Source organism: Musa acuminata, chromosome BXJ2-9 (genome assembly GCF_036884655.1).
Source record: "Musa acuminata AAA Group cultivar baxijiao chromosome BXJ2-9, Cavendish_Baxijiao_AAA, whole genome shotgun sequence".
NCBI lineage: Eukaryota > Viridiplantae > Streptophyta > Magnoliopsida > Zingiberales > Musaceae > Musa > Musa acuminata.
This window is the reverse complement of record NC_088346.1, coordinates 46187293-46214999: the sequence shown is the minus strand read 5'-3', so window position 1 is coordinate 46214999 and position 27707 is coordinate 46187293. Positions and strand designations below refer to the sequence as shown.

The window sequence follows — 27707 nt, the reverse complement described above, 5'->3', positions numbered from 1 at the left end:
GTTCCCAGTGCACGAGCAGTGTTGCTCAGCCAACTATGTGCAATCAGTTGCTGCTCAGTTCATTTAATGACCGAGTAGCTGCTCGACCAAACATGGGCCCAAGTAGTGCTGCTCGACCAGGCCAATGCTTGAGCCTCACCTCGCGGCCAGTCCAATGCCTTAGCAATGCCTCGTGGCCAATCAAATGCCAAAGCTATACCTCATGGCTAGTCCAATGCCCGAGCCACACCCTGCAGCCAGTCCAATGTTCGAGTCATGCTCGACCAGTCCAATGCCCGAGCCTTACCTCGCAGCCAATCCAACGCCCGAGCCTTACCTCGCGGCCAGTTCGATGCCCGAGCCACCCCTCGCGGCCAATCCAATGTTCGAGTTACGTCTCGACTAATCTTGTGCCCAAGCAATGTAGCTCGACCAGTCCAGCACTCGAGTAGGGTTGCTTAGCCAACCCTATCCCTAAGTTATGTCTCGACCAGTCCAATGCCCGAGCCATGCTTCGCGGTCAGTCCAATGTCCGAGTCACGTCTTGGTCAGTCTAATACCCGACCCACACCTCGTGGCCAGTCCAATGCCCGAACCATGCCTCACAGCCAATTCGATGCCCGAGCCACCCCTCGCGGCCAGTCCAATGTCCGAGCCATATCTCGGCCAGTCTTGTGCCCAAGCAATATAGCTCGACCAGTCTAGCGCCTGAGTAGGGTTGCTCGGCCAGCCTAGTCCCTGAGTTATGTCGCTCGACCAATTCATCTCCCGAATAGAAGCTCCCGATTAATCGACGACTAAACCACCAGGCCCAGCACGACAGCCAACCTAGCTAGCAAAAGGCACCGAGCCATGCCCCAAGCCCTACCACGAGGAACCCGGGGCACGTCTCTTTTGGAGGGGAGAGAATGATATGACATATTTTGGCATCGCCCACATGGACCCAAGCAAGAAGCCATGCCCCGACCCGCTTGCTGCCCCCTCCGTAAGAATGATCTCATCATGGTACAGTCGTCCCGGAAAGCTCGGGGCGACACCACACGACACCGATCCATGCAAGTCAGTTGGCGCTCACACAGAAGCTTAAGCCGAATGCAGTTAATTGACCCCGTACGACTGATTCATCCTCGCAGTTATAAAAGCTAACCCTCCTTAACTAGGAGGAAGACTTTTCGGACATTCAACTCACTCTTATTCCACTTAATGCAGACTTAAGCTTCGGAGAGATTGAGTTGGGAAATCCCTCTTCCAACCTCGACCTATTTGCAGGGGCTGACGACGAAAAATCAAGTAACAAGACTCATAGTTCAACTCGACCCGACACGCATTTCTACTTCCCGAGTCTTCGCATGGGCAACCTTGCACATCCGAGATCGGACCGAGCCGGTACCAACTCCATGGCCATGGCATAAAGGTTCACGGACAATACATACTATATATACATACGTATGCGCATGTATGCACATGTACTTACATACATAATTGTCCGTCTCGCTGCTGACGACCGCGCTGACGTTATTAGTCAATGGAAATAACTCTTTCCGAGCAGTCGACCATGAAAGTGTGTTTGGCAGCTCCCGAGACCACAACGATCCCAGCCATGGCCCCGACCCGTCCACCTCCGACGAGGCCTCCCTCCCTCTCGCCGGCCATGTGACCATCGTCACCGGCGCCTCCCGCGGCATCGGCAGCGCCATCGGTCTCCGCCTCGCCTCCCTCGTCCTTAACTACGCCTCCAACGCCGCCCAGATCAACTCCGCCTCCCCGAACTCCCCCCGCCCCAGCGCCGTCGCCGTCCGCGCCGACGCCTCCGCTCTTCGACACCGCTGCACATCCTTGTCGCCAACGCCAGGGTCGGCTACACCAGGTACCCGGTTCTCGCCGACACGGACGTGGAGGCCTGGGACGCCATCTTCGGCGTCAATGCCCGGGGCGCTCTCCTCTGCTGCGCGGGGGAAGCGGGAGGATCCTGGCGGTGCCGTCGTCGCTTGTGGGGGCGCTGCGGCCTGGCTTCGGGGCGTACACGGCGTCAAAGACCGGCAGTAGAGGCGATGACGAGCATACTGGCGAAGGAGCTGCGGTGGACGGGGATCACGGACAACTGCGTCGCGCCGGGGCCGACCACCACTGACCTCTTTTTCGTGGGAAGGAGCAAGGAAGAAGTGAAGAGGGCGGCAGAGGCGAGCCCGTTCGAGCGGCTGGGGCAGCCAGCGGAGGTGGCCGCCGTGGTGGGGTTCTTCTGCACCGACGCCGCTGGTGGATATATTTGACGGATTGTGTGTTCGCTGATGCTGTTTGCCGTCTTGGGAAGAATAGGTGTTGCAGCTTACTACCTGCGCGGTTGACTGTAATGATTGTTGACCAGTAAAGTCCACCTTTTACACTTGTATGATTGACTATTTAAGGAGGCTTCATGTAGCCACGTGGTTGACTTGTTTCGGCGAACTCACATGGTTGACTGTTTAACGTCGTCGATTATTTAAAGCGACCTTTATATAAGTCATGTCATCACGACATGAGTAAGGGGGTTAATTATAATTAACTCAAATGAAATGGCTTTTATGCAAAATAACCCCGACTCTTTTCTCCACCCACCTTGAGACCCTAATTCTTGTCTCCCAAACTCATACCTTCTGTACGAAAACACCTGTTTTTGAAGTCTTTCTTACGCGCATCCGTCTTTTCTTCCGTTTCTACCGCAACGGGTCGATTTCTCGCATCTCAGCTAGCACGGGACTGTAGATTTTGCCGAAGAAGCACCCGGTTTGGTGCCATAATTGGGACGATCGATAGATCCTTGCTGGGTTGTGCCTTCGATCGTTAAAATCTTGGTAACCCTTTGGAAAGTTTTGAAGTTTGGTTAAATTGTTCTTTTTCTTAGATAAATAAAAGTCCGTTAAGAATTTTGTCATTTGAACTAAAGTAGAACTCATCTGAAGTTGCTCTCTCCATCCAGTAAGTTTGTCTTTTCCACCTTTTGCTGGAGAGGAAAAATTTTGCACCGTAGAGTTGATTGCTGAAGCAAGATTGCTTTTATTCTATTTGAAAATTAGGAATCATGAGTTACATGTATTGGACCGCACATTTTGATTTTACAATAATTGTTTAGAGAACTCCCAGTATAAAAGATTATTCGGACAACCCATATTGTGTTGGTGTGCAATTACTTAATTAGTGTTCTCATATGTCCAGTGCAGTTATTTAATTTGGACACTATTAATTAGTGCAATTATTTAATAGTGTGTGGATATGTAATTTCACAATCTGTCTCGAATAGGATCATGAGGTTGAATCAACTTATGTTATTTGCTTATCATAAGGATGGACATGGGTTTAAGTCTAATCAGTTTGCTCTTTCTATGGTTGTCTTGACTCTTAATCATTGTTCCAATACGAAATAAAAAACTAGCAGTTGAAGATTACTGTTCCTTTGGGACAGACACCTGATCATCAACAACAAGAAAAAAATTGCAAACATACACATTGTGGGTGCATATAGATGAATAATATATGGTGATGGGATGCACTTAAACTCTTGCTTTTTCCAGTTGCGGGAAGCAAGCAACTCTTTTCAATCGTAAGATATTTTTCTAAGCGATAACCCATTAAAGCATTCTGTTCAATATTATTAATCACCAATTTACTTGTGAAAATTGCTAGGAAATATAATATCCATCCAATGCCGTTGTCCAAGGCTTGTCAAAGTGGGGCCATCATGTGGAATTGCCTTTGTTTTTGTTTTCTCATTTTTGCTTGTTGGACATGGAACTCTAAAGGCATGAACATGTCTTTCATGTTAGCAGGTGAGTGCTAACAACTCGAGTTATGCAGTAGCCAAATGAAACTGGACTGAAGTGTTATTTAGATTGATTTTATGCTAATTTAACATAAATTTGGTTACATGATCATTCTCGTAGTAAATTAAGTACCATAATCTTTTTATATTTCTCAAGTGATGCTGCACATTTGTATTACTATTATCAGGTTAGCAGTCTATATATTCTCTTTTATAATCACTTTTGACAATTTGTAGGTACTTGTCATCCATGATGAGAATTACACCGAACTTGTTGATCTTTTGTCAGGGTTGTGCTGGAGCAAAGAGCAATCAACAAATAAAACTTGCAGCACGGAAGGAATGTAATAAGTTTGAAGAGTTGTCCATTCTTAAAACATGACACATGTTTTCACTTAATTTTTATATAGTTTTAGCCATTTGTGCAATGCCCATTGAGTAAAGTTTGACAGCATGCACTGTGGTTATTAAAAGCTCACTAGCATAATCCAGAAGCTTGGTTTCCCAGCTAACTTTAAGGTATCTAGTCATATAATCTAGGTTCTTGGTGCTTCCTATCCTCATGTCTCTTCCCTAAATTATTTCTTTTACTTGTCTACTTTTTCTGTCTAATTTGTATTTCAATGAATAGGATTTTAAGATCCAGAATATTCTTAGTTCATGTGAGGGCCCTGCATCTTCTCATGGTGTTTTCTGCAGTGCAAGTTTATCAATCTTCTACGTGCTTGAGAACAATTTACTTATGTATCTCCACATGATGTCTTGTTTTTCCATTATTCCATTTTAATTCTTAAGCAAATTGTTTAGTGGTTAATATTCTATTAATTATACTATTTCCATTTTGAGCCTAGAGAACCACATTGGCTTATCAGTGACTCTATGCTCATGCTCAATTTCTTATGTTAGTCACAGAGATTATATTTCATTAGAGTAACTTTGTTATATATGCTTCAATCTAATGAAGCATCAAAGTTCTGGAAGTTTTTCTTGCTGAAATTATACATACCCATCTGGAACCTAAAACAGCTGCTTTTGTGTACATGTACAGACCAGCGATTTTTCCTGGTTTGATATTGCGTATGAAAAAAATCAAAGATGGTACTTTTCATTTTTGCTTATGGAAAAATTGTTCTCACTGGGGCTAAGGTAATGTTCTTAAAGCAATTTCAAATACATGAGTCATACATATCTCTCTTTTATTCATCATCTTCGATCCAATTCAGGTTCAAGATGAGGCACATGCTGCATTTGAGAATATACCAGTCCATACAGAAATCAGAAAGAACCAGCAATGGTATGGTAGATTGTTACATTGAAAAGGTTCCATTTAGTTTCTATATGCTCAATCAAAAAGCAAAGGGAAAAGACTTGTGATTTGATGCAACCTTGCCTTGTGACAATTTGTTGTTTTAATACATTGGAATGCACTGAGAAACTTCTCACTTGAAACTTTCCTAGCAGATGATTCATAGCTGCTGCCTGGAATGGAATTTTGAACTACAACATATGTAAATATTAAATGGCACATCATCCTTTATCGGTTGTATATGACCTACAGTTTTCTTGCTTTTGATCTACTGTTTGTGCAGCACTTAGTATGAAGTAAATTGGCCTTAAAATGTCTCTAATGTATTTCATCATTGTTGCATCATTATTGGTATTGGATTGTAGTCTTTAGAAAACTTGTTAAGATGATCTATTAAATTTTGCTTCCTTGGTTGTTTTCTTGTATGCAGATATCATAAGAAACTTGTAGCTGGCTAGGATTTTTTTTTCAATTAATGTATGATCAAAATTTTATAAGACAAGTAACGCTTTATGAACCTAAGTATTAGATGATTAATAATACACATATAAATGATTTATTTGCTTTAGAGGATGTTAAAGCATAAACAATTAAATGTAGCATAGTCTAGAAGATAAAATAAGAAAAAATATTTAAAATAATATGAATATGTGATAAAAAAAATTTATATTTATGGAAGTGAGATCTTAAAATATTTTACTAAAAATTATAGATAAAGACTTGCATATTTTTAATTTAATTGAGAGTATTACTTCTTATGAGGTTCAATTGTGACAAAAGATCTCATGTAGATGATCTCAAATGATTAAAATGTTATTCTAATTATTGATGGGAAAATATTGTTTAATTCTCTGTCTTCTTTATTTCTTCTTATCACTTTGCTAACTAATGAGGGTGCAGAAATTTTATTGTGACCATTGTGATCAATCTCAAAGATGCAAAATTTCCATGAAGAACATGTTTCTCAGGGACTCATGCACTCTATAATTTCATGGAGAAATATGAACCAAGTTTCCTGTGTGTTGGGCAACTTCCAATTGGTCAACACATACACTTATGTTGCACTCTATTTAGGGTCATCTTCTTATACTGATCAAGATTTATCATCCTAATAGTCTAGTGAGAAGATATTTCATGCCACATGCACATATGTTACACTTTGTATGGGTCACACTCTTCATTCATGATCTATGTGGAATTTAATACTTGTCCTTAACATAAAAGTTGAGGAGAAAGAAATGTGGCTTTTCATGTCTAATGTTTAAGAGAGAGAAAAAAGAAGAAGCATATTTACTAAAATGTAGAACTTTTTTAAACCTAGCTAACAAAATGGAAATTTAACAATCATCTATCCAACATTTATGTCCTTTTGCCCTATTGATCACAAGAACAGAAAAGAAATTTTTAATTTTTTTACTCCAAATATGTATATTATATTGAAGTTGAGAATTTATCAAATATATATATATAATTAAAATTTAAAAATAAATATATAAAAAAATTAAAAAAAATATTTTTATTCATGAACAATTAATCGTAGCTCTAATGAAATCATTTAAGATAATACGAATCTATACCATATATAGATATCATAATTAGAAAAGGTAAGATAATTATTATTAGTGGCATAAGAAGCTATGAATAAAGATTTACCAAAAAACATTGAATAATAAAAATTAAAATAAAAATAAAACTACTTATTTATGATAAATAGTTGAGATGTTATGATTTGTTATTGTTGTGATAATTCAATTATGAAATATGCAAAAATCATATAAATTGTTTTTATTGAAAGTATAAGTGGAAACTGATCATATACCTTTAAGTCTCATAAATCTTCTATAAGTCAAAATAGGTCAGGACTAATATAATAAAATTCATTTTAATCCTATCCATGACATTTATAAATCAATAATTAAATCCCCCCCTTTCATAGATTAGGGGAGAAATAAGTCAAAATCATATTATCCCCAAAAGGGGCCACTTATTTTGTATTATACCGACCTCCTCTCTGTGCATGCATGAATTGTGTACACACCATAAGATTTCGGACAGCGCAAAGAGAGAGAGAGAGAGAGATAGAGAGGAAGCCTCAGAGCGCACACAGCTCCTCGTCCTCCTTCGCAACAACAGCCCCCTTGTCTTCCCCCGATTCCCGAGGGAACCCTAGCTCTCCCAATCCCCTCCGTCGTACCCACCGAGCTGCGCCGCACCCGTGACGCAGGCCCCCCCGCCGCCGCCGGCCCCCCGGAGATTTCCGCGCGATCGGGTCACCCGTGACGAGCTTTCGATCGTGAAGGAGCCGATCTTTCTGGTTCCGGTCCCCGATCGTGTTTCCTCCGCCGCATTCTGGGTCGATCTTCCGGGTTCTTGAATTTTTTTATGTAACGGGTTTCGCCTTCCGATGATGGTTCTGGATCGTGTTATTGGAGTGGATGATCCGTCGTGTGTCGGCGGGAGTCGGGTTGCTTCGGAAAGGTTCCATTTTGATCGTGTTTTTATTTGGATGTGCCAACGGATTTGATTGAAGATAAGGTGGAAAGCGGATCGTTTTCTTTTTGCCGCTTCGTCGTTTCGTTTTATCGATGGATGCCTTTTATGAGAGCAAGATCAGCTTTTCGATTGGATATCGAACAGGGAAGATATAAGAGGTGGATTTAGGTCCAAATAGATTGATTGCTTTTGATTGCGGCGATTACGGTTTTTGTTGTGGTCGATGATGTTTTAGGGAAAAGATTAATTTTTTCGCTACAAAATTCGTGAATCATATGATATAGATGCCTCTGCTCTTTTGTCGCGTTCGATTCCTCTCAGTAGGTGACTCTATAGCTGTTGTTGTGGAAATCTTTAGTAGAGCTCTGCTGTGTTTTTCATTGATTTGTTTAAAAGATATGAATGACATGATCATCTTATCGATAGCAAAGAGAGAAAATGTGTTCTCGCTACAAGCCTTTTATTCTTGTGATCTATTTTTGCTCGGGCCGGCATGATGCTATCTGATTCTGGAGAGCTGGGTTATATTAGCTTGGAATTGAGTTTTTCCTCTATTTCCCTTTGGTCGAGTTTTCTTTCTTTGCCTCTTGTTCCATTTTCTTTTTCATGTCTTTGTGACCAGACTTCTTGTTATCTTTCTGATTTTTGTCTGTTCATATTTCGCATGCAATCTAATGTGTTCATGCCATTGCTCTTCAGATGAGAAGATTGAAGAGGGACTCTTAGTGACTTATTGTGGGTGTGAGTTGCATGGGAAGAGGATGCCAAAGCAGCGAAGTGGAGCACGGCAAGGTCATCTGAGATCAAAGAAACTTGATGATATTCCAACCCCATCGCAGCCCATAGGACAAGCAGAAAATCCAGTATTGCCTGCGCCAAACAGAAGGCGTGGTGGTGCTGGGAGAGGAAGAGGCTCCAGGGCTGCAGCAACTGCTAAAAGGCCTTCAGTAGCACCAGCTAGACCAACGGTTGGCGGTAGAGGAAGAGGCATTGGGGTTATTGACTTAGACCCTGATCAGCCTTGCGAGATATTACCTAGAGCTGCTGCGGGAGGAGCTGTTGTTGTTGGTGCTGAAGGTTTCTTTTTGAACCAAGCAGCAGAGGGAATTGCTGACAAAGATCTAGCAATGGAAGGTGGAAGTGGTGACAAGGTGATGGTAGCTGAAGGTGAAGCTACTACAGCTCCGGTACCTGAACGGGTATGTCTATTCCTTCTGTTGGTGATGAAAGTAAAGTTTGATGCATATTTGTGCTGACTGGCATGACAGTTTGGCACCTTCTATTTCTCTTGTAATTGTTGCACTAGGGTTTTTTGAGATGTTGAAAATAATTCTACCTTCCATAACAATCAACTCTATTGAATTTGAGCTTTCCTGGTGCAGAGTACTTATGCTACCTTAGTTCCCTCGTGTTCCATTCTAGGTCCTGGCACCAACTCTTCTCCTTAATGAAAGAAGGAATTATGTAATGAACATTTCTGATAGGTTTGATTTTGTGTATGTGAACTCATTACATGCCTCTTACCTCTGCATGTTCATGCCAATTCAAGGTTTTCAAAATGCAGTCTATGTGATATATGCATATCGAGTCATATGGTTGCTTGCATAACCTATGTGGCTTCAGAATGTGGTGTTACTGTACATCTGAAATCTATTGCACATGTACAGCCTGTGTAAGCATGAAAATGTGATCACATATGTGGTATTTTGCAGCTGCAAATTTATAATTCCTTGCTTGTATTTTGTGACAATTACTGTTATTTTGGTATTATGATATATTGTCTATAATAATGACATCCATCACTAGGGCATCTACTCAAATATTCTAATTTATCAATTAAAAAATCTTTTAGCATCAGTGTATATGTCATCATATAATTTTATAGTTTAAATACATGTTCACCAATCAATAATCTATAGCAAATTGTTTATTTCTTTATTTATAACTAATAAAATATTAGTTTGAATATTTTGATTTATTAACATGTGCAGCATATGCTTCCACCCACAAATGCACTATATGACTCATTTATTACTTAAGAAGGTAAGATGTTATGAAGTAGCATGAATAATATTTTTCATATTAAAATGGGAACTCACTAGTATCTAAATGTAGTTGATTTACTTTCTGATGTTGAACTTAGACTTTACTCTCTTAAATTACGAGCAGCAGTGTGTTTGCTACAGAAATGTTACATAATTACAATGCATTGACAACTGGACTTTTTATCACACTTGGACAAATTCTCTCTACTGTTTTTTCACTTTAAGCTTTTGCTTCTGGTAATCACTCCATGACCATTATTATCGTGTAGGAGCTAATTGTTCATGTATCTTTTACAGGTTCAAGTAGGTAACTCACCTGTATATAAGATAGAGAGGAAATTGGGTAAAGGTGGTTTTGGTCAGGTCTATGTTGGTCGAAGAGTATCTGGCGGAAAACAAGGAACAGGTCCAGATGCATATGAGGTTAAATTTGGAAGTTCTGCTCAAGCATATCATATTTAAAGAACAGTATTGTTTACCCAACAGATATTAATACCTGCTCCCTTTAGGTGGCTCTTAAATTCGAGCATCGAAGTAGTAAGGGTTGCAACTATGGCCCACCATATGAGTGGCAAGTCTACAAGTAAGCAAATTTTTTTTATATAATTCATGTACTTCTCATACCTCAAATTTTACTAGTCATTTATCTAACCAATTGATGCTGGTTGCAAGTTCTCTTAATGGATGTTATGGAATTCCATGGGTTCACTATAAGGGTCGTCAAGGAGACTACTACATTTTGGTAATGTAAAATAGTTTTCATGTACTACTAGCTGAGAGGTTTTGTCAGTTTATTAAAGCTGATTTGGAAAAAAAATGAAAATTGTCAGGTTATGGATATGCTCGGTCCTAGTCTTTGGGATGTTTGGAATTCTGTAGGCCAAGCGTAAGAAACATGCTGTCTTTTGTCAGCTCTATGATATCTTGATTATGCCATATAATTACTCGTGTTTCAAACAGGATGTCTCCAAATATGGCTGCCTGCATTGCGGTGGAGGCTATAGCTATTCTTGAGAAACTTCACTCAAAGGGGTACTTGAATTAATGCTTTTCCAATCTTCGCTTAAGATATATCTATGATTTTTCTTTTAACTTTTGCCTGTCTACTTACTGTTGAAAGTTCACATCATTCCTTGGTTAGGTTTGTGCATGGAGATGTTAAGCCAGAGAACTTTCTACTAGGACAGCCTAGATCTGCTGATGAGAAGAAGCTTTTCCTTATTGATCTTGGTTTGGGTGTGTCTCCATTCAGAAACCTTTTTTTTTTCTTCTGAATTATTGGTGGCTTAGTTTTTAGGAACAAGCATCTCCTTTGAAGATATCAGCTTAATTACATGCTTATTGCATTGCTGTTATACATATATAGATTTGATGGCTTCTCTAATGTGTAACTGGTGCAGCATCTAGATGGAAAGAAGCATCATCTGGCCAACACGTTGAATATGATCAAAGACCAGATATCTTTAGGTGTGTACACACGTAAATGTCTGTGTCTATGATGATTATTGCACTGAGTAGCTTTCTTTTGCAGGGGAACAATTAGATACGCAAGCGTGCATGCTCATTTAGGACGTACAGGTAGCAGGAGGGATGATCTGGAGTCGTTAGCCTACACATTGATATTTATTATCAGAGGAAGGTTACCTTGGCAAGGCTATCAGGTACTTTTCTCATGTACTTGTAAAATGTGGTTTTATCCTCATGTTTCATATTCCTGTCTAGCGCACCCTGTTTTTTACATAAATTTCTATTGCAGGGAGATAACAAGAGTTTTCTTGTTTGTAAGAAGAAAATGGCTACTTCTCCAGAGATATTATGCTGTTTCTGTCCGCCTCCATTCAAACAATTTCTTGAGATTGTGACAAATATGAAATTTGACGAAGAACCAAATTACTCCAAACTTATTTCACTTTTTGATGATTTAATTGAACCATGCACTTCTCTGAGACCTATCAGAATTGATGGAGCTCTAAAGGTTGCTAGAACTACAGTTGTATTGTTTATTGATCAAGTATTATATTAGCTGTTATCCTAATATGATATCCCTATAGAATCTCTGATTAATTCTTGAGTTTCATGATTCACATATGTAGGTGGGGCAGAAACGTGGTAGACTGCTTGTAAACCTTGAAGAGGATGAGCAGCCTAAGAAGAAAGTCCGTCTGGGAAGCCCAGCAACTCAGTGGATTTCAGTTTACAATGCTAGGAGACCAATGAAACAGAGGTATACAAAAAAAGGAAGCTTTTGTTTTTGTACTATTTCCTTCCTACTATGTTACTGGGGTCTTGATTTACCTTGAAATAGCATTTTATTTATTTATTTATTTATTTTTTTGTGAACATGGTTTCATACTAGTTCCTTTAAATTTAAGTGATCCATTTATCCATTAAATTCACTTTCTATAATGAGTTAAAGTGATAACTAATGTTTTATTATTTCATGTGCTGATCATAATTCTGTCCTTAAGGATAAGTATAAAGACTTACGTAGCAATGAAAAGCTATGGCGAAGGCTTTTTGTTCTTGCATCATTAATTTAAGTTTCAATTGACAATATTATGAATCCGGAGTTTGTAATCCTTTAATCTACCTATTAATTCAAACACTTCAAATTGGAGAGCAATGTTTTGCTACATGTCAATTGACACATGGGAATTCTTAGTTCTAAGACGACAACTTGTGTTTATTAAGTTTTCAGCTAGTCATGTCACATTGTTTAAATTCAACCTGAGCCAGCCCCCATTTTTATGGTCGATATTCATTCAACGATTCAAATAGGTCGACTCTTGGCCATGGAATTTGCAAGCCAGGAGAGAGAGCAGGCACGTGAGAGATAACAGAGAGGTTGTTGCGGATGTGAAATAGAGGGATAGATGGTACCTGCAAGAAAAAAAGTGGAGAGGCTGAGAATGGGAGAAAGACAGTAAGAGAGGAAGATGGCTGGAACTGATAAATTTATAGAGAAATAATGGAATGCACAGGTTTGGGGCATGTTTCATAGATGACTCATGGTGGCATTAATACTTAAGAAACCTATGTAGAAATACTTGACCATAATTTCTGTGAAACCCATAATATGGCTAAGAAGATTAGTTTAGGCTTTTCACTATAAAAAAACATTCAAAACAGCTATTCCCATGAACTGGTCATCAAGCAGTTGACCCACTGGTTCGGAGAGAAGACAGTCAAAACAAACAATTTTATAATAATTTTTGGGGCATGTTTCATAGATGAGTCATGGTGGCATTGATACTTGAGAAACCTATGTAGAAATACTTGACCATAATTTCTGCGAAACCCATAATATGGCTAAGAAGATTAGTTTAGGCTTTTCACTATAAAAAAAATTCAAAACAGCTATTCCTGTGAACTGGTCATCAAGCAGTTGACCCACTGGATCGAAAAGAAGACATTCAAAACAGACAATTTTATAATAATTTTGGTTTTAAGGTTCCCCCAACTGGTAAAAACTGATAGGTCAGCAGGTCAATGGGTGAACATAGGTGTCCCAGCTAGATCTTAAAACACTAGACTCAAGCAGGCCGAATGCTAATTTACTGATCATATGTTTGTTAAACATCATCTGTTTTGCAAGAAGTTCCTGGGCAGAAGTAAACCCATCCTATCATGTCTCAGAAGATTTAGGCCTTGTCACCCTTAGCAGAATTCTGCCACTGTGAAAATTAGATTAGTTGCTCCTTCTGGAGTGGCACTAAACTAGATTAATCAGTGTGGTGGCCTGGTATGTCCACTGCAGATGTTGCACCTGCTCATGCTACCTTATCCAACTCTGAGATAGAGGAAACTGTGGTTTCTAATTGCTTGTTTCTTCATCTTGTTGTGTTGTACTTCCAAATTTATCATATAATTATACATTTTAATCAGCAAATAATGAATCTTCTCTTAGATACCACTATAATGTAGCGGATGCAAGACTTCAACAACATATAGTAAAAGGAATGGAAGATGGTTTATATATCAGTTGTGTGGCATCTTCAGCAAATCTCTGGGCCCTTATTATGGATGCGGGAACAGGTTTCAGTTCCCAGGTTTATGAATTATCACCAATGTTCTTGCATAAGGTATTTCAAAAACAAATGTGCAAGTTCCCTCTTTGAGGTGTTAATTTATAGGTTTTGGCACAATGACTCTAGTCTATCTTGTTTTGTTTAGGATTGGATTATGGAGCAGTGGGAGAAGAATTATTACATAAGTGCAGTAGCTGGTGCCACAAATGGGAGTTCATTAGTTGTAATGTCTAAAGGTTTGTGCAGAATGTTACTGTATAAAAGTACCTTTCAGATTGCAAATTTCTTATTGTTCTGCAAACACCTAATTTTTATATTCTTTCCATTTCTTGCAGTAATATTGCTTGAGCTTCTTTTTCTTTACAGATGCTTGTGATAATACACGCAACAAATTTAATGATAAAAGTACAAATATGCTATATCCATATTGTGATATATTTCTATCGAATTATCTGGTTCAATCAATTGACTCAGTTGGCTAGTAAATCTACACTTCAAAATTGATCAATTTGTCTCTGGCAATGTGTCCCTCTTATTGATTGACATAATAAACTTTCTAAAATTCAAATGATATTCTTAGAATAGGATATTTATAAGACAATATTCTCTTTATATTTATTCAGAGTTAACCTAAATCTCATTTGGTAAAGTGATCTAGAACAATGAAAACTTGATTACTATGGACTAAATAAGTTTAATTCAAATTATACCCATAATAGTTGGGCATTTATAAAATAAAATGATACCAATCTTGGAAATGCTCCACATAAGTAGAAAGTGTGACAAAATTCAACTCAAACTAAAAAAAAAAATACATTGACTAGAACTTAATAAAACTTGAACTAGTTTCCAACTAAATTGAAATAAGATGTAACTGAAATTAAACTTACACATGCCTGTCTTTCCTCAATTTTTTTTTTTATAGAATCCTTATTTACAACTAGGAATGTTAATGGTTTAGGTTGGGTCAAGTTGTATATAGTATGTAGTATGTGCTACAAAAAAGACAACCGAAACATGCCCCATTTAATAAACATGTTAAAAATGCAGATCTTAGTCCAACCTGTTTATTTGTCAAGTGAAACAACCCATCTCATTTAATGTGATTAATAAACAGAATCATTTGCATCTGACTTTCACCTGATCCTTCTTCCTGTCTGATGTTAAGTAACAAAGTCTAGAAAGAAATAAAAAAACTTGTGGACTAAAGCCATTATGAGCAAGAATATATTACCAGTTTTTGAACAACAACTCTTGCAGAATGTTCAAATTAACAAACTCCTAAAACTGTTAACAAGAATGTATTATAGGTTATGGACAAATTGTACAGAAAAACTACTAAAGCGCCAACAACTGTATTTTGGACTGTTTACATATCACAATTTGCTAAATCGCCAAGTAAAAGAACACAACTATCATAAACAGTTTATATCAGTAATCAATTTCTTGCAAGTAGATATCTTGTCTGACTTACTAGTTTTGCACAGCATGACATTTTAAAATGTATCTCCCATAATATTGTTGGGAGATGGTAGATGCAGAACAGATTGTTGAAACAGTTGATGAATTGCTGTATAAGTAGGAAGTTCACTGGGGATGGGAAATGCTTTATTGCTTCTGCTTCTCCAGTGGAAGAGGAAATTATTTAACAGAGAAAATGAATTGGAAATTGGGTAACTGGTGATACAACTGGATTGTAAAATTGGAAGTTGAAAAATGCTGATACTTATGGCAAGTTTTGAAATCCTACAGTTAAATTGTAGGTCACATAATGCAACTATGATGGGTCATTACATGTTAAATCCACGATTATTCACTAAGGGAAAGACGTAAAAAAGGATTGACAAAAGAAAGATTTTGGTGGTAGAAAAAAAATGATTATGTATTATTTTCATTTCAATGACTATTCCCATATTTAGGTTGATGATGATCGATGGATTGGTTGAAGTTTAGTAAATTTGTAGTGTCTTGTTAGGCTGCAGTCTTTCATGCTTGTTATCCTCTTAACCAAAAACTATCATTTTGCCATTTGTCTGGCTGATTGTCTATTACATACTGATCTTACAGTGCTCTGTCTTGGATTGGCTATTTCTGATCCAAACAATGGAATTTCTATAGAAAATTAGCTGAAACTTTAATGGTCAGCTTCCAAAAATGATTGTAAGGCCCCTTTATTTTGGAATGATAATATACGACAGTAGCATGGAGGAGCTCTGGGAGAAAAGAAAATGTTCTTTCCAAGAAATTGATAATTGTGAAAAGGAAAAAAGAGAAGATATTAGATGATTTTGAGAGAGGAAATAGAGGGGCATAAATACCATTCAAACTCTGGTTTAACGAATCATTCCTCGGGATGAAGATTTCATACTTCCAAACCTCTCCTGTGTGGATAATGGAATTATATCAGGAGATTCTTTTGTTGATCTTCATTAATTCCATACATCTTGAGCATAGCGAAAGAAAAAGAAAATAAGCTAATCCTATTTATAAAATATAGGAATTCTCATACATCAAAGGAAATAAAAAAGTGAAGCTGACAATTAATATCATATTTTATTTATTCATTTTCTTTTGTTAATTTTTTAAATGGCCTCCGCATCATATGCTTTCATTACGTAAAAGCTTGTTTCATGTTAGTGATCCTGATGCTAAGAGCACAATCTTCATCAATTGAAGATGGTGAAGAGCATCAAGGGGCTCTTGCAAAAAGACATATTTTAAGATTTGATAAGTCACAACACATCATGCAATATGCGTTTACCAGTTCGTATGCGAACACTTGTACTTCCAATTTAATTTGCCAAACCTAGACTTTCATCTTTCTACCGAAAAAAAGAGCACAAAGAATTTGAAACAGATGAGAAGCAAGGGTCTATTGATGATTTTCTGGGAAGTGTTTTTCACATAAATTTGAGTTTCTTGTTTAGTATCTAGATCTGCACTGTTATCTGCAGGAACCCCCTACACGCAGCAATCCTATAAAGTTAGTGAATCATTTCCTTTTAAGTGGATCAATAAAAAGTGGAAAGAAGGTTTTCATGTTACATCCATGACTACTGCTGGCAGCCGCTGGGGGATAGTCATGTCAAGGAACTCTGGCTATTCTGACCAGGTATGATATATTTGCTACTTTCTTGAAAGATAAGATGGTTCATTTGCCAAATTGGGGCTCCTACATGTTAAAGCATCATTTAGTTGTCATGTTCATTGAAAGAAATATCTTGCTCTTCTTAAGAGGAGTGAGATGTAAAATATACCAATTATTTAATGCCTTCCAATCTATTAATGCATATACTTTATTAGCAGATTATATACTTTATTCTTGGTATATGTTTTGATAAGATTATTCTAATTTCCTAATTAATCCCATGTTGGAAATGTATAGCGGGTTTGGTTGGTAGATAATGTTTGGTGGACTTGGTACTAGAAACTTTAGACTAAAAGCATTTTGGGCCATATCATTTAAGGATTTGTTGCATTCAAATTTCTAAGCTAGTGAGCCTGTCACGATGGACTGCAGCAATTATGTTGTTGGGTAAATAAATTATCTAGCATCTTGGTATTTGCAGCCTGATCAGGTAGTTTTTTATGCTAAGTCATTGTGTGGTTTATTTTTTGGAATGCAGGTTGTAGAGTTAGACTTTCTTTATCCAAGCGAAGGAATCCATCGAAGATGGGAGAGTGGTTATAGAATAACTTCCACTGCGGCCACTCCCGATCAAGCTGCTTTTATATTGAGTGTACCAAAGAGAAAATTGATGGATGAGACACAGGAAACTCTTCGAACCTCTACATTCCCGAGCAACCATGTAAAGGTAAACTCATGTCATGAATTATCGCCAGTTAGAATTGCAAATCTTACTCAAGGCTTTATAAACATGTTTGCTTTTCAGATGGCCTGGTCGTCTTTGGTGTATAAAGGGATGCTTAGTTGTCGGCCTTATTTGTCATGCATCTCTGTAATATAGTGCTGATTAGTGCTCTATTCCTTTTAAATGAACTCTTAAGACGTACCTGAATTCTGGCACATTTCATCCTTGCTTTTCATCTCGTGAAAACTTCATGCTCTTGAAAAGCAATCTCAGACAATCTTTTCTTTCTATTCCAAACTCCATGCTTTTGGTTCGTGATCCCTTATATTCTGTTCTTGCTAAGATACTATGTAATTATCATGCTTAATAGTGCAATCTGCATTTTACAGTCAGCCATTTTGTTTATCCCATTTTATTGGCGTAACAGCCAAAGGTCCTTGGAAGGTATTTATTTGTAGTAGTTACCACTTTTTATCATGATAAATATCGGGGTTCTAACTATACCAATCCCTTTTGAGTATAATATAATAAATATGATACATCACTAAGGAAAATAGTAAATATAGAACGGCAAAACTAACAAACAGTGCTTGAATCTACAGTACTATCACCCCCTTTGTCACTCAAAGGACACACTATTGTAAAATATTTTGAGATGTGCTGAAGATAATTCTATTTTGCAGGACAAATGGGCAAAGAATCTGTACATTGCTTCGATTTGCTACGGTCGGACAGTATGCTGATACTTGAGCCGATTACATATTTGTGAAGATAAAAAGATGTTGAAGTCATTCAGATGTTGGAAAGTGTTCGTGAATATGCCATCACATATGTAAGTTTTGTTGCAGTTTGCGTTGCTATGAATTGGATTACTTTTTGACTCCTGTCATATATTTTGTGCTTCCCATACTCTATGATCCATATACCTCCCTGTTGTCTCCATGTATCTTTTTGGCAATTGAAAGCTAAGATCAGGCTTTCAGTATCTGTGGTTCTTTCCTCATGAAAAATGAAACGAAAACCTATTTGTTTCTTAGCTAATTAAGAATGAGAGTTAATCCAGATAATACTTGTGGTTTATTCAATGTGTCATGTAAAGTTTAGTTAGGGTTTGATCGATAAGCTCTATTGATGATTGTATTCCACTAAACAAACATTATTTGAGTTCAAGCTCTTCTTGTTTATGCTTGCCCAGTCGTGTATGAATCATCCTCTCTGTTGTTGAACTCAATGATTCGAATCCTCAATATGGTTGGTACCTTTCATGCTTTTTGGCCTCTCACCCAAATCTAGCACTTGGATTTTTCCACCCATACTGTTCCCAAAGTCAATCAATAAATATCCTAATCTGGCATTAGCAGAAGTGATATTTATGAGTTAGACCAAAAATTCGCAGCCAATTGACATAAAGGATTAGTAAAGTGTCTGTTTTCTTTTCATTTGCATCAATTACAATTCCAATCAATAGGCATCTAAATCTGGCTATTGATGGAAAAAACAAACTATATTAGTCTTCTTCCTATTTCATCTCGGTCGAATACAACACCAATTTGTCCACATGACCAAATTGTACTATCAGGTTGAAGCAGCCATGGAATCCAATGTTTCCTGGTAGTCCTTAGAAGGCAGGCTTGTAGAAGTTGCTCTCTTTATGATCAATTCAGTATAGAGATTCCTGCCTGCAATTCTAACCATCATAATTCATATTTTCAAAGAAATACCAAAACAGATACCCATCACGAAAGCTTCCAACATTGGTCTTAAATAGTATTAGAATGCAGCAAATTGACAAATGTGTAGCCTAAGAACATCCAAAATTATCCATCACACCAGCCTAGTGTGTAACACGGAATGGAATCACTAATGCAGATATCAACTGTTGGAAATCCAAATCGAAACTAACACAAACCGAACCGCGGCGGCAGAAACAGAAGTCTAAGCCCTTGGATGCCGAGTTTTTTGAGGGATCCAAGGTCTCTTAGTTCATCACTCATCGCTTTTTCGAGACACCGACAGTCTTTCCTCTCCTGCCAGTAGTTTTTGTGTGCTGCCCTCGTACTCGAAGACCCCAGAAGTGACGAAGACCCCGGTGGTTCCTGCAAACGAGAAGATTACCACACACTGAGTTTTGTGAAGCTAACAGCAAAATTCTATGGCACGTTTGTGATTTGACAAGAAAACAAAATAGATCGTACCACTAACTATGGCATGGCATTACCCACCGCCAACAACATGTCAATTGTCAACACTAACTAGGAACACCAATTATTGAACTCAAAGTTTGAATTGGAATCCAAGCAGGCAGTTCATCACAGTTAATGTTTAAATCTTAAGAGTGAAAACTGCAATTTTGACTGTAACATGCAGTTCGAAAGCACATTATATGACAGTCATCTTAGCTATCTCGGTTGCTACGAGACAGACAATTCCTTCTTATTTCAACCAAAAGACAACCACAAGCAATGACAGCAGCACACAGGCGTATCAACATTAAATAAATGTTTGAGGGTGTTTATAAATATACAGAAAAAATACAAGGTTTAAACTCAACCTCCGTTCCCAATGGAGTTTTGCTGTTACCACAGTTCTATTCTAGGCTTCAAAAGTCTCGGTTAAAAGAAGGAACAGCAAAGGAAAGTTATAATATTCATGATAATTTGACTTGTCAAGAAGGGGCATCACTTTGGGACATGTCGATAAGGATACTTTAGCATCAAGTGGATCGTGAAATATCAACTAAGCAAGCCAAAATTATGATCAAGTACAACAGTCATTTCCATGTTTGCTCACTACCAAGTGTCAACTGTAGCACACAGCAATAGACTACCAAGCAAAATATTGGTGTATAATGCAAGATACAACTCTTCCTAACACATAATTCCTTGTACCTTGTTAACTCCTATTGCAAGTATTGGCACACTAACACAAAAGACTCAACACCACATAGTAATAGGAAGTTCACCCATACACTAAGCTGATGACCCTAATACACAACAACATAGTTGTCAACTGATAGATTAGTGACTAAATCAACTTCCAAGTAAGGTTTCTCCGACTGACTGTGGAAAAAGAAAAAAGACCCTTCTTTGAAAACAGCTCAAAATTACAGTCTAGATGTTTACTTAAAACAATTAGATTTACAGAAGGACATAACTGAGTTCCCTTAGGGATCCAAAGGCATTGGTTGTATCACTAAGATAGCAGGCTTATATGTTAATGACACGAGTCAAACTTTATAACTAAATGCCCTTAAATCAAAAAAATCTCAGCACTTGGGGTACACAAATGAATGAATTCTTAACAAATTGCCAATATGAATAAACTCCTGGCAACAACCAGTTAAAGTGCTTATAAAGCACTACTCCAAGGAATAATTAAAAGGACTAGTGGTAAACACAGCCAATAGCAAACAAAATGACTAAATAGCCAACCTTATTTTCTTGAGACGCTCCAGATCATCCCTAAGCTTCATGTCCAGAGAATTTGAAACAATCTGGGAATACCGACCATCCTTGTAGTCTTTCTTCCTGTTCAGAAACCAATCCGGGATCTTGAACTGGCGTGGATTGGCTACAACAGTCATAAGGTTCTCAAGCTCGGCAGCTGAGAGCTCTCCAGCCCTAAAAGTAGCGTGAAAGAGGTATCAAACATCAGCATAAGAGGTCAGATTGAACCAAGAGCAATCAACTTAGTTTCCTGCACTGATTACAAAAAGACAAAATCAAGGACCAGATTGAGCAATTAAGCAAAAACTACATTCAATTAAAAGGAGTTGAACAGATTAAAAAAAGGCCCAAATTTGTGGGGGAACACGCCTACATCTCAAGAAATCTCAACAATTGACGTCAGACCATGAGGCTCGAGATCTCAAACCACAGAATCTCTCCACCAAGATTGAACATAAAACCACCTACCTCGCCAATAGCATTAATCTTATACGCTAAAAGAAACACACAACTAAGAGACAATGACATCAATGGAACTGCAACATTCGAGCACGCAAGAATACATCCCAACTATAGGAAAAGAAATCAAAAGAGGACCTTTTGTTCATGTCCACGTCGGCCTTCTTGCACACGATGTTGGCGAACCGGCGGCCGATACCCTTGATGGAGGTAAGGGCAAACATGATCTTCTGCTTCCCATCGACGTTGGTGTTGAGCACACGGAGAATGTGCTGGAAATCCTCGTTCGCGACCAGCGACTGCAGATCGACAGCCAAACACGAGAAAAGATCCACCGATCACAAGAAATCGAGCTGGAGACAGAACGAACAAGGAGAGAGTATTCAACACGAGCACCAACCATGGCGAACGCGACGGCCCGGTGCCAACGGCTACGATCTCTCTCCACGCCCTTCTTCTACTACTCTGCTCTCTCGAGCCGGCGCCGGAGAAATAGAAGCGAAGGTAGGAAGATGTCGTTATAAAGCCATAGGAAACCCTAAAGGAAGATCGGACGGCTGGTGATTCACGGAGGTTTTATCGACTAATTGGGCCGTTCCGGGCTGTTCGCGATGGACCGGACCGGACCGGACTCGACCGGCCTTTTGATAAGGTTTGATGGACCATATTGAACACTGTGACAAGTTTTCATTGGGTCAATTGACTTTAATCTTGTGTTAATTTACTTATAAGATTTATTCTATGTTTCACACAAATTCTGTCAGTGCATAAAATCAAAGGTAAACAAATGTCAAATTTGACCATTTATATCTGAAAAGAAACTAAAAACCTGTTGAGAATTAGCAGAAAAAATAATAAATTGTTATACATTATATATTAATACATAATACATTTCAATGTGATAAATTTTAAGGACAAAAAAAAATGTAAAATAGTTTTCTTTCTCATTTACTCTGTAATTCATCTTTGGCCATTCATGTATTTTTTTTTCTGCAACAAAAAAAAAAAAATTCTGTATGAGCTGAATATACATTCCTGTTTATAAGATCAATATATTTCCTAAAAAATAAAAGAAAAATTATTTCCAAAGCAATGGGAGAATTACGGAAACATTGATGCAAAGAGTTTTTTATCCCTTAAAAAATAAGATTCTTTGTTGCGACAAACAACTAAATTTAATTATCTTTGTCATGTATTTTTATTTATTTGTTTATGTGATCCCGATATTTATGTTGTGTGATAGGAATGTTTTCTTCGATGTTGTTTTGTTATTCACCATATCTCTTCTTCACACCTCGACTCATTCTGAATATTGTTATGAGCATCTTGCATATTTTCGCATGCTCGAAAGGAGGACGGTAAACCTGCAAATCGATTACCTCTCCACGTTAGGTTGGGTAAACTCACTTATACCTCTTTCATTACAATATAGTTATCAATTCATCCTAGCAGTTAGTTCCATAGCAGTCATCTGTTAGCATTAGCAGAATTCTCAGCAAAGTGCACTTCTGAAATTGCATTAATATCTGACTTAAAAGTGTCATCAATTCATATTCCCATGATACCTCAAATGGTTATACAATGAGGCTCCCAAGAAACAAGATTTCAAGAAAAAGAAAAAAAAAAGAGAATTTTGTAAATAATCTCCCCATAAAAATCATATCCATTCAACAATAGCTAACATATCGGTATGTGCCAATGAGATACAGTCCTAGAGCAGGCTCTCCAAACATAAAACCACTATTACCACACTTTGAAATCAAACATTTATCAAGACAGAGATAATGAAGGTTTACAAGACGGGGATCGACGCAAAAACAATCAAATATATTTCTCAGGGCTCAAAGGTCATGGATTCAGCTTCTTTCTTGATTGACTCGAAAAGCACAGAGGAAAGATAGCGTTCTCCGAAACTTGGGAAAACAACCTGGGCCAACAAAGGTGAGCTAATTAGTAGCTTGAATCCTCATGATCAAATCTAAATAGATCAGCAGGTAAAGGTACAGAAACAAAGTGATATAAGAGATGGAAGGAAGCTACATCAAGTACTGATTTACAATTCAGATTGTAAGACTATCTTCAGACATATATGTAAATAAGCAACGGCTTGTTGATTGAAAGATCATGACCATGTGCTACCATGAAAATATGTTCACATGTTGTAAGATGATAATTGAGAGTAGAATAGACAATCAAATGACTTAGCTTCAAATAAAAATCAAATGTTTCATATTCCATCGATGGCTAGACTAATTCAAATTCTCAGCGAAAATTGCAGAATCTAAACTTATTTTAGCAGCAGTTCAGAAAATACTAAAAGGAAATGGATAGAGCTTTAGTTACATTCTTGAACTTCTAATTTGATTTACTCATAGTTTCTGTTAACATATTCAAACGGTTGTTTCTTGCAGTTATTAATATGGTTGAACATGAACAAAGTATAGAGAATATATATGAAAGGAAAGGAAAGGAATTCAATAACTCACAACAATCAGCTTTCCCTCATTTTCTGGTCTCTGTGCAAGTTTGATAGCAGCAGCAGCAGCAGCCCCAGATGAAATTCCAACCTACAATGGTTACCATGAGAAAAAAATTTGTGTCAAAAACTTTGAGCAAGCGAATGAGCAGTGTTCTTGCTCTTGTTGATTGAGATATTAACAAAAAAACCAAGAATTTGCCAAAACTCACCAGCAACCCTTCTTTCAAAGCAAGAAGCTTTGCTGTCTCAACAGCTTCATCACTTGAAATCTGATTAATCATGAAATTGATAAAGATGATATGTTGTTAGAATTTATTATAAAATCTTTGAGAAGAACTATAACTAGTTGATCGTGCCGAGTCATCAATTTAACAGGCTAACTACCTGAGAATAACTTAAACAATAGTTCTGTAAGCTTACTTGGATAGTTTCATCGATTAGATCCACATTAAGAACAACAGGAACAAAACCAGCTCCTATTCCCTGAATTTTATGTGGTCCTGCTCCATAAATCCATTCATATCAGATTCAATATGATAATTTTTTAAGAAAAAAAAAACAGAAACTTCCATAGCATGTCCCAATTTATATTCTCCAAAAATGCTAGAAATTAACCTCCTTGAATCAAATAGATAGTATAAGTGGAAATATGCTCTTGTTCAAAAGATCCAAATGAATATCGGAACATTAGTAAGTTATTACAAGACATTATCATAAAAAGGATAAACACATTGTATAATAAAAAACTATTAGTTCCTTTTGTGTCAGACCATTCACCCAAACTCCAGTAAAGCAAGAATTGAGGAGCTTACAGTGTCAAGATTCTTATGAAACTGATAATTCAAAGTATAACTCAATATCCCGACTATGTTGTTCTCTTGTCATTCAAACAAGCAATATTATGAGACAATAGATCAATTATCAAATGCATGATATGAATTGAACTTTGGCAACTAAGACTGCAAGGATACATAAAAGAAGTTATTTTGGTCAACACATACTTTGACACATGCATAAAAATTTGTAGAGCTATTGATTATCAAATTTATCAAATCATTAAAAAGTCACTCAGATAGATTAGCTGGAAAAAGAAGGTAGAGCAACAAAGAAGCAACTTTACTCATACACACAAGAAATGAATATTCGACGGAAAGCCATTACTGTAATATTCTTTCCTGGCCCATTGTGGTGAATTAGTGCATATTTCAAATTGGCAAACAAATGAAAACCCCTTATATTTCATTCATATAGTCATACATGATCAAATAACAAATCCACTCCCAAGAAAGTAAATAAAGAACAATCAAGATAATAACTCACCAGGTTTCCCTCCAGATAACACAGCACTTTCAACTGGCTCCACTCCATACAACTAAAACAGTGCAGAATTCATACCAATTCAAAACAAGTGAATCATAACAGTTAGAAATATTATATACATGTAGAAAATCTTTTGATATGGACATAAAACTGTTGATATATAATGTAGATCAACTGACCTTGATGTCTGGATTTTGCTCTTTCAGATATCTCCCTGCTCCAGTAATTGTACCCCCAGTTCCAATACCAGACACCAGAGCATCAACTTTACCACCTGTTCCTTTCCATATCTCAGGTCCAGTTGTCTCATAATGAATCTGCAAGCACCAAAAAGGTGCATCAATATGTCTAAAACCATCATAAAAGTCCATGTAACATCTACCTTTGGATTTGCTGGATTTTCAAATTGTTGAAGGATATATGAATTTGGTGTTTTTGCAGCCAACTCTTCTGCCTTCTTAACAGCTCCTTTCACACCCAAACTAGGATCAGTCAGGAATAATTCAGCACCAAAAGCTTTAAGAATGGTCCTCCTTTCGAGGCTCATCGAGGCCGGCATTGTTATTGCAAGCTTGTAACCCTTTGCAGCAGCTATGAAGGCCAGCCCTATTCCAGTGTTGCCACTAGTAGGTTCAATCAGGACGCTCTAACAAAAATAACAATGGAAGACATATGAGCATGTCAGTGAAAGTTTTGATCAGCCATTTCCAATTATCAAGTATTTGAATTAAGCACAATAAGCTGCAATGCCCTATATAATTAGAAGATATAATCTACAATGTAATTTGTAAAAGCAAGATAGATGGCATGTCTTATGGCTTCCGTTTATAGCAAATCTTCTTCTGTAAACGAAATTGTTAAAGACACAGGTAATGACCTACATCTCATTGATTTCCTCAAAGATCATGCATTGTGTATATTTTGGATTTTGGTTTGCCAGCCTTTGCTTCAATTATAATTGATGAAACAGATTAATTAAAATGAAAAATGGCTTACCTTCCCAGGTTGGATAAGCCCTCTCTCCTCTGCATCAGCAATCATACTGTACCCAATCCTGTGCACAAAGAATTGATCATTGTATAAAATTAAATTACAAAGAACGATCCATTCCCTCCAACATGAACGAGGAACAAATTGTGAGTACCTGTCCTTGACACTGGAGCAGGGCTCCATGCCCTCCAACTTGGCAGCAACATGAGCCACGCAGCCAGTGGTGACATTGTTGAGGTAGACCAAAGGAGTTCTACCAATTAACTGTCCATCCACCATGTCAAATCCACCACACGAGACAAGAAGAAGAAGAAGAAGAAGAAGGGGAAGAGGATCACAGAACTCACTTCAGTGATGTCCTTTGCAATCGTACCGGCTTCGCCCATCGTTCAAATCACCTGCAACAGCAGAACCATATACTACAGTGTAAAAGATCCATTTTTTCAACGGGAAAACATATGTTTGCAAAATTCCAACATCGAAAATTCTAAAGCGGAAGAGGGGAAAGATCCTACAGAGAACACCAAGAATCTAAAGCGGAAGAGAACCTACAGAGAAGCAGAGAACACGAAGCCTGCACGATAAAAAGCCTTCCTTTGGAACCACGAGAGGAGAGCAGAGGAGGAGACGAGAGGGAGTGATGGAGACGGATGGAAACGCGAAGTCCGCTCCTCGGCTTTTTGTAGCAGTTGCTCTCGATGAACAAAGCCTCGGATATGGGTCAGATACGCAGGGTAAAACCAGGTGCCAGATTAGCTACATGTCCCGCGGCAGCCAACATCGTTATACGCTTAATCGTGCGATTTTATTGGCTGACGGAGGTAGTTCCGCGGTGGGACCTCTTTTTACCGTGGTTAGATGCCCACAGTGACGACAAAAATGGAAAGTTCGTGCCCATAGTGACGACAAAAAGGGAAAGTTCGACGAAACCGCATCAACGTTGAATAATGTGCGCCGGGAACAGTGTATCGAGACGCTTTTCCCTTCGTCAAAGGAACGATCTTTGTCACAGAAGATAGGGGGAAAAAAAAATCTAGTGAACTATTTTGGCATCAAATCATAATGTTTTTCTCTTATAAAAAATATTTTTCTTCACAAAACGATTTGTTATCATTAGCACTCACAATCTATTTTGTTTACATTAAAATAAAAGATTTTCCTTGTTCCACAAAATCATATTTTTATCCTAACTATGTAAAATTATATTGAAGAGGATATAATGTTTAAATACAGTGTATTCAACTAATTATTTTATTTTTTTATTAATAATTTTTTAAAAAAGGTAAGTATCAAAGGTGAAATTTAAGACTCATATCTAACACTATAAAGAAAGTATTGGAAGAGATTGTTAGTGCTCAATATTTGATATAATATTTTAAGTATAATTAGTGATAATTAATTATACCAGAGATGAGATTTGATTTTTTTTTAATTTTTTATATGCGAAGGATAAGTGATGAAGAAAAAAATTAATCTTAATTTTTTTTAAGCATGACCAAGGAATCTATCAATTGAAATATCAAAAAAAATCTTTAAAAAAATCTCAAAATAGAT

The 27707-nt window shown here is 37.6% G+C and overlaps 3 protein-coding genes, 1 long non-coding RNA gene and 1 pseudogene across 12 annotated transcripts; 3 read left to right on the top strand and 2 right to left on the bottom strand.

Moving 5' to 3' along the window:
* The first annotated feature begins 202 nt into the window (after positions 1-202).
* Positions 203-2313, top strand: LOC135622090 (short-chain type dehydrogenase/reductase-like; annotated as a pseudogene).
* Positions 2314-2593: 280 nt separating this feature from the next.
* Positions 2594-5398, top strand: LOC135623653 (uncharacterized). Of its 5 annotated transcripts, none has more exons than XR_010491457.1 (4): positions 2594-2810; positions 3640-3782; positions 4013-4921; positions 4999-5398. It is a non-coding gene; the product is annotated as an uncharacterized LOC135623653 (long non-coding RNA). The 5 variants fall into 5 exon arrangements; XR_010491458.1 differs by having other exon boundaries at positions 3640-4921; positions 4999-5069; positions 5237-5398; XR_010491456.1 differs by lacking the exon at positions 3640-3782 and having other exon boundaries at positions 4065-4921.
* A 1711-nt stretch (positions 5399-7109) lies between these two features.
* Positions 7110-18368, top strand: LOC135623651 (casein kinase 1-like protein HD16). 4 transcript variants are annotated; one of them, XM_065126852.1, is made up of 17 exons: positions 7110-7395; positions 8274-8773; positions 9917-10042; positions 10129-10202; positions 10292-10361; positions 10450-10505; positions 10580-10651; positions 10761-10855; positions 11020-11086; positions 11151-11280; positions 11376-11594; positions 11713-11843; positions 13527-13701; positions 13793-13883; positions 16602-16759; positions 17274-17462; positions 18143-18368. In XM_065126852.1, exons 2-17 carry the CDS (start codon positions 8336-8338, stop codon positions 18200-18202), a joined length of 2151 nt encoding a protein of 716 aa, XP_064982924.1. In that variant the 5' UTR covers positions 7110-7395; positions 8274-8335; the 3' UTR covers positions 18203-18368. The 4 variants fall into 4 exon arrangements, with proteins under 4 accessions (XP_064982924.1, XP_064982923.1, XP_064982920.1 ...); XM_065126851.1 differs by having other exon boundaries at positions 7110-7434; XM_065126848.1 differs by having other exon boundaries at positions 7110-7559.
* Positions 18369-19195: 827 nt separating this feature from the next.
* On the bottom strand, positions 19196-21920 carry LOC135623652 (small ribosomal subunit protein uS13z/uS13y/uS13x-like). Its single transcript, XM_065126853.1, has 4 exons — positions 21765-21920; positions 21503-21663; positions 20891-21079; positions 19196-19555 (listed from the first exon to the last, which is right to left on the bottom strand). The coding sequence occupies exons 1-4, from the start codon at positions 21765-21767 to the stop codon at positions 19450-19452; spliced, it is 459 nt and encodes a 152-aa protein (XP_064982925.1). The 5' UTR covers positions 21768-21920; the 3' UTR covers positions 19196-19449.
* A 1075-nt stretch (positions 21921-22995) lies between these two features.
* Positions 22996-26868, bottom strand: LOC103999037 (cysteine synthase). Of its 2 annotated transcripts, none has more exons than XM_009420672.3 (11): positions 26706-26868; positions 26501-26551; positions 26308-26417; positions 26160-26217; positions 25546-25809; positions 25343-25480; positions 25164-25215; positions 24264-24343; positions 24053-24112; positions 23851-23931; positions 22996-23291 (listed from the first exon to the last, which is right to left on the bottom strand). In XM_009420672.3, the coding sequence occupies exons 2-11, from the start codon at positions 26537-26539 to the stop codon at positions 23199-23201; spliced, it is 975 nt and encodes a 324-aa protein (XP_009418947.1). In that variant the 5' UTR covers positions 26540-26551; positions 26706-26868; the 3' UTR covers positions 22996-23198. The 2 variants fall into 2 exon arrangements, with proteins under 2 accessions (XP_009418947.1, XP_009418948.1); XM_009420673.3 differs by having other exon boundaries at positions 26669-26763.
* Between the last annotated feature and the right edge of the window lie 839 nt (positions 26869-27707).

What these genes read in the sequence shown, in the direction of transcription:
- LOC135623651 (XM_065126848.1), top strand. Translation starts at nt 7,517, where the DNA reads ATGATCCGTCGTGTGTCGGCGGGAGTCGGGTTGCTTCGGAAAG. An exon ending in AGTCGGGTTGCTTCGGAAAG is followed by an intron (nt 7,560 to 8,273) that starts GTTCCATTTTGA and finishes ATTGCTCTTCAG; the next exon opens with ATGAGAAGATTGAAGAGGGA. An exon ending in CCTTATTGATCTTGGTTTGG is followed by an intron (nt 10,856 to 11,019) that starts GTGTGTCTCCAT and finishes TAACTGGTGCAG; the next exon opens with CATCTAGATGGAAAGAAGCA.
- LOC135623652 (XM_065126853.1), bottom strand. An exon ending in GACGTGGACATGAACAAAAG is followed by an intron (nt 21,080 to 21,502) that starts GTCCTCTTTTGA and finishes CGCTACTTTTAG; the next exon opens with GGCTGGAGAGCTCTCAGCTG. An exon ending in GAGCGTCTCAAGAAAATAAG is followed by an intron (nt 19,556 to 20,890) that starts GTTGGCTATTTA and finishes TCTCGTTTGCAG; the next exon opens with GAACCACCGGGGTCTTCGTC.
- LOC103999037 (XM_009420672.3), bottom strand. Translation starts at nt 26,539, where the DNA reads ATGGGCGAAGCCGGTACGATTGCAAAGGACATCACTGAA. An exon ending in TTGCAAAGGACATCACTGAA is followed by an intron (nt 26,418 to 26,500) that starts GTGAGTTCTGTG and finishes GTGGATGGACAG; the next exon opens with TTAATTGGTAGAACTCCTTT. An exon ending in GGCTTATCCAACCTGGGAAG is followed by an intron (nt 25,810 to 26,159) that starts GTAAGCCATTTT and finishes TATTTTTGTTAG; the next exon opens with AGCGTCCTGATTGAACCTAC.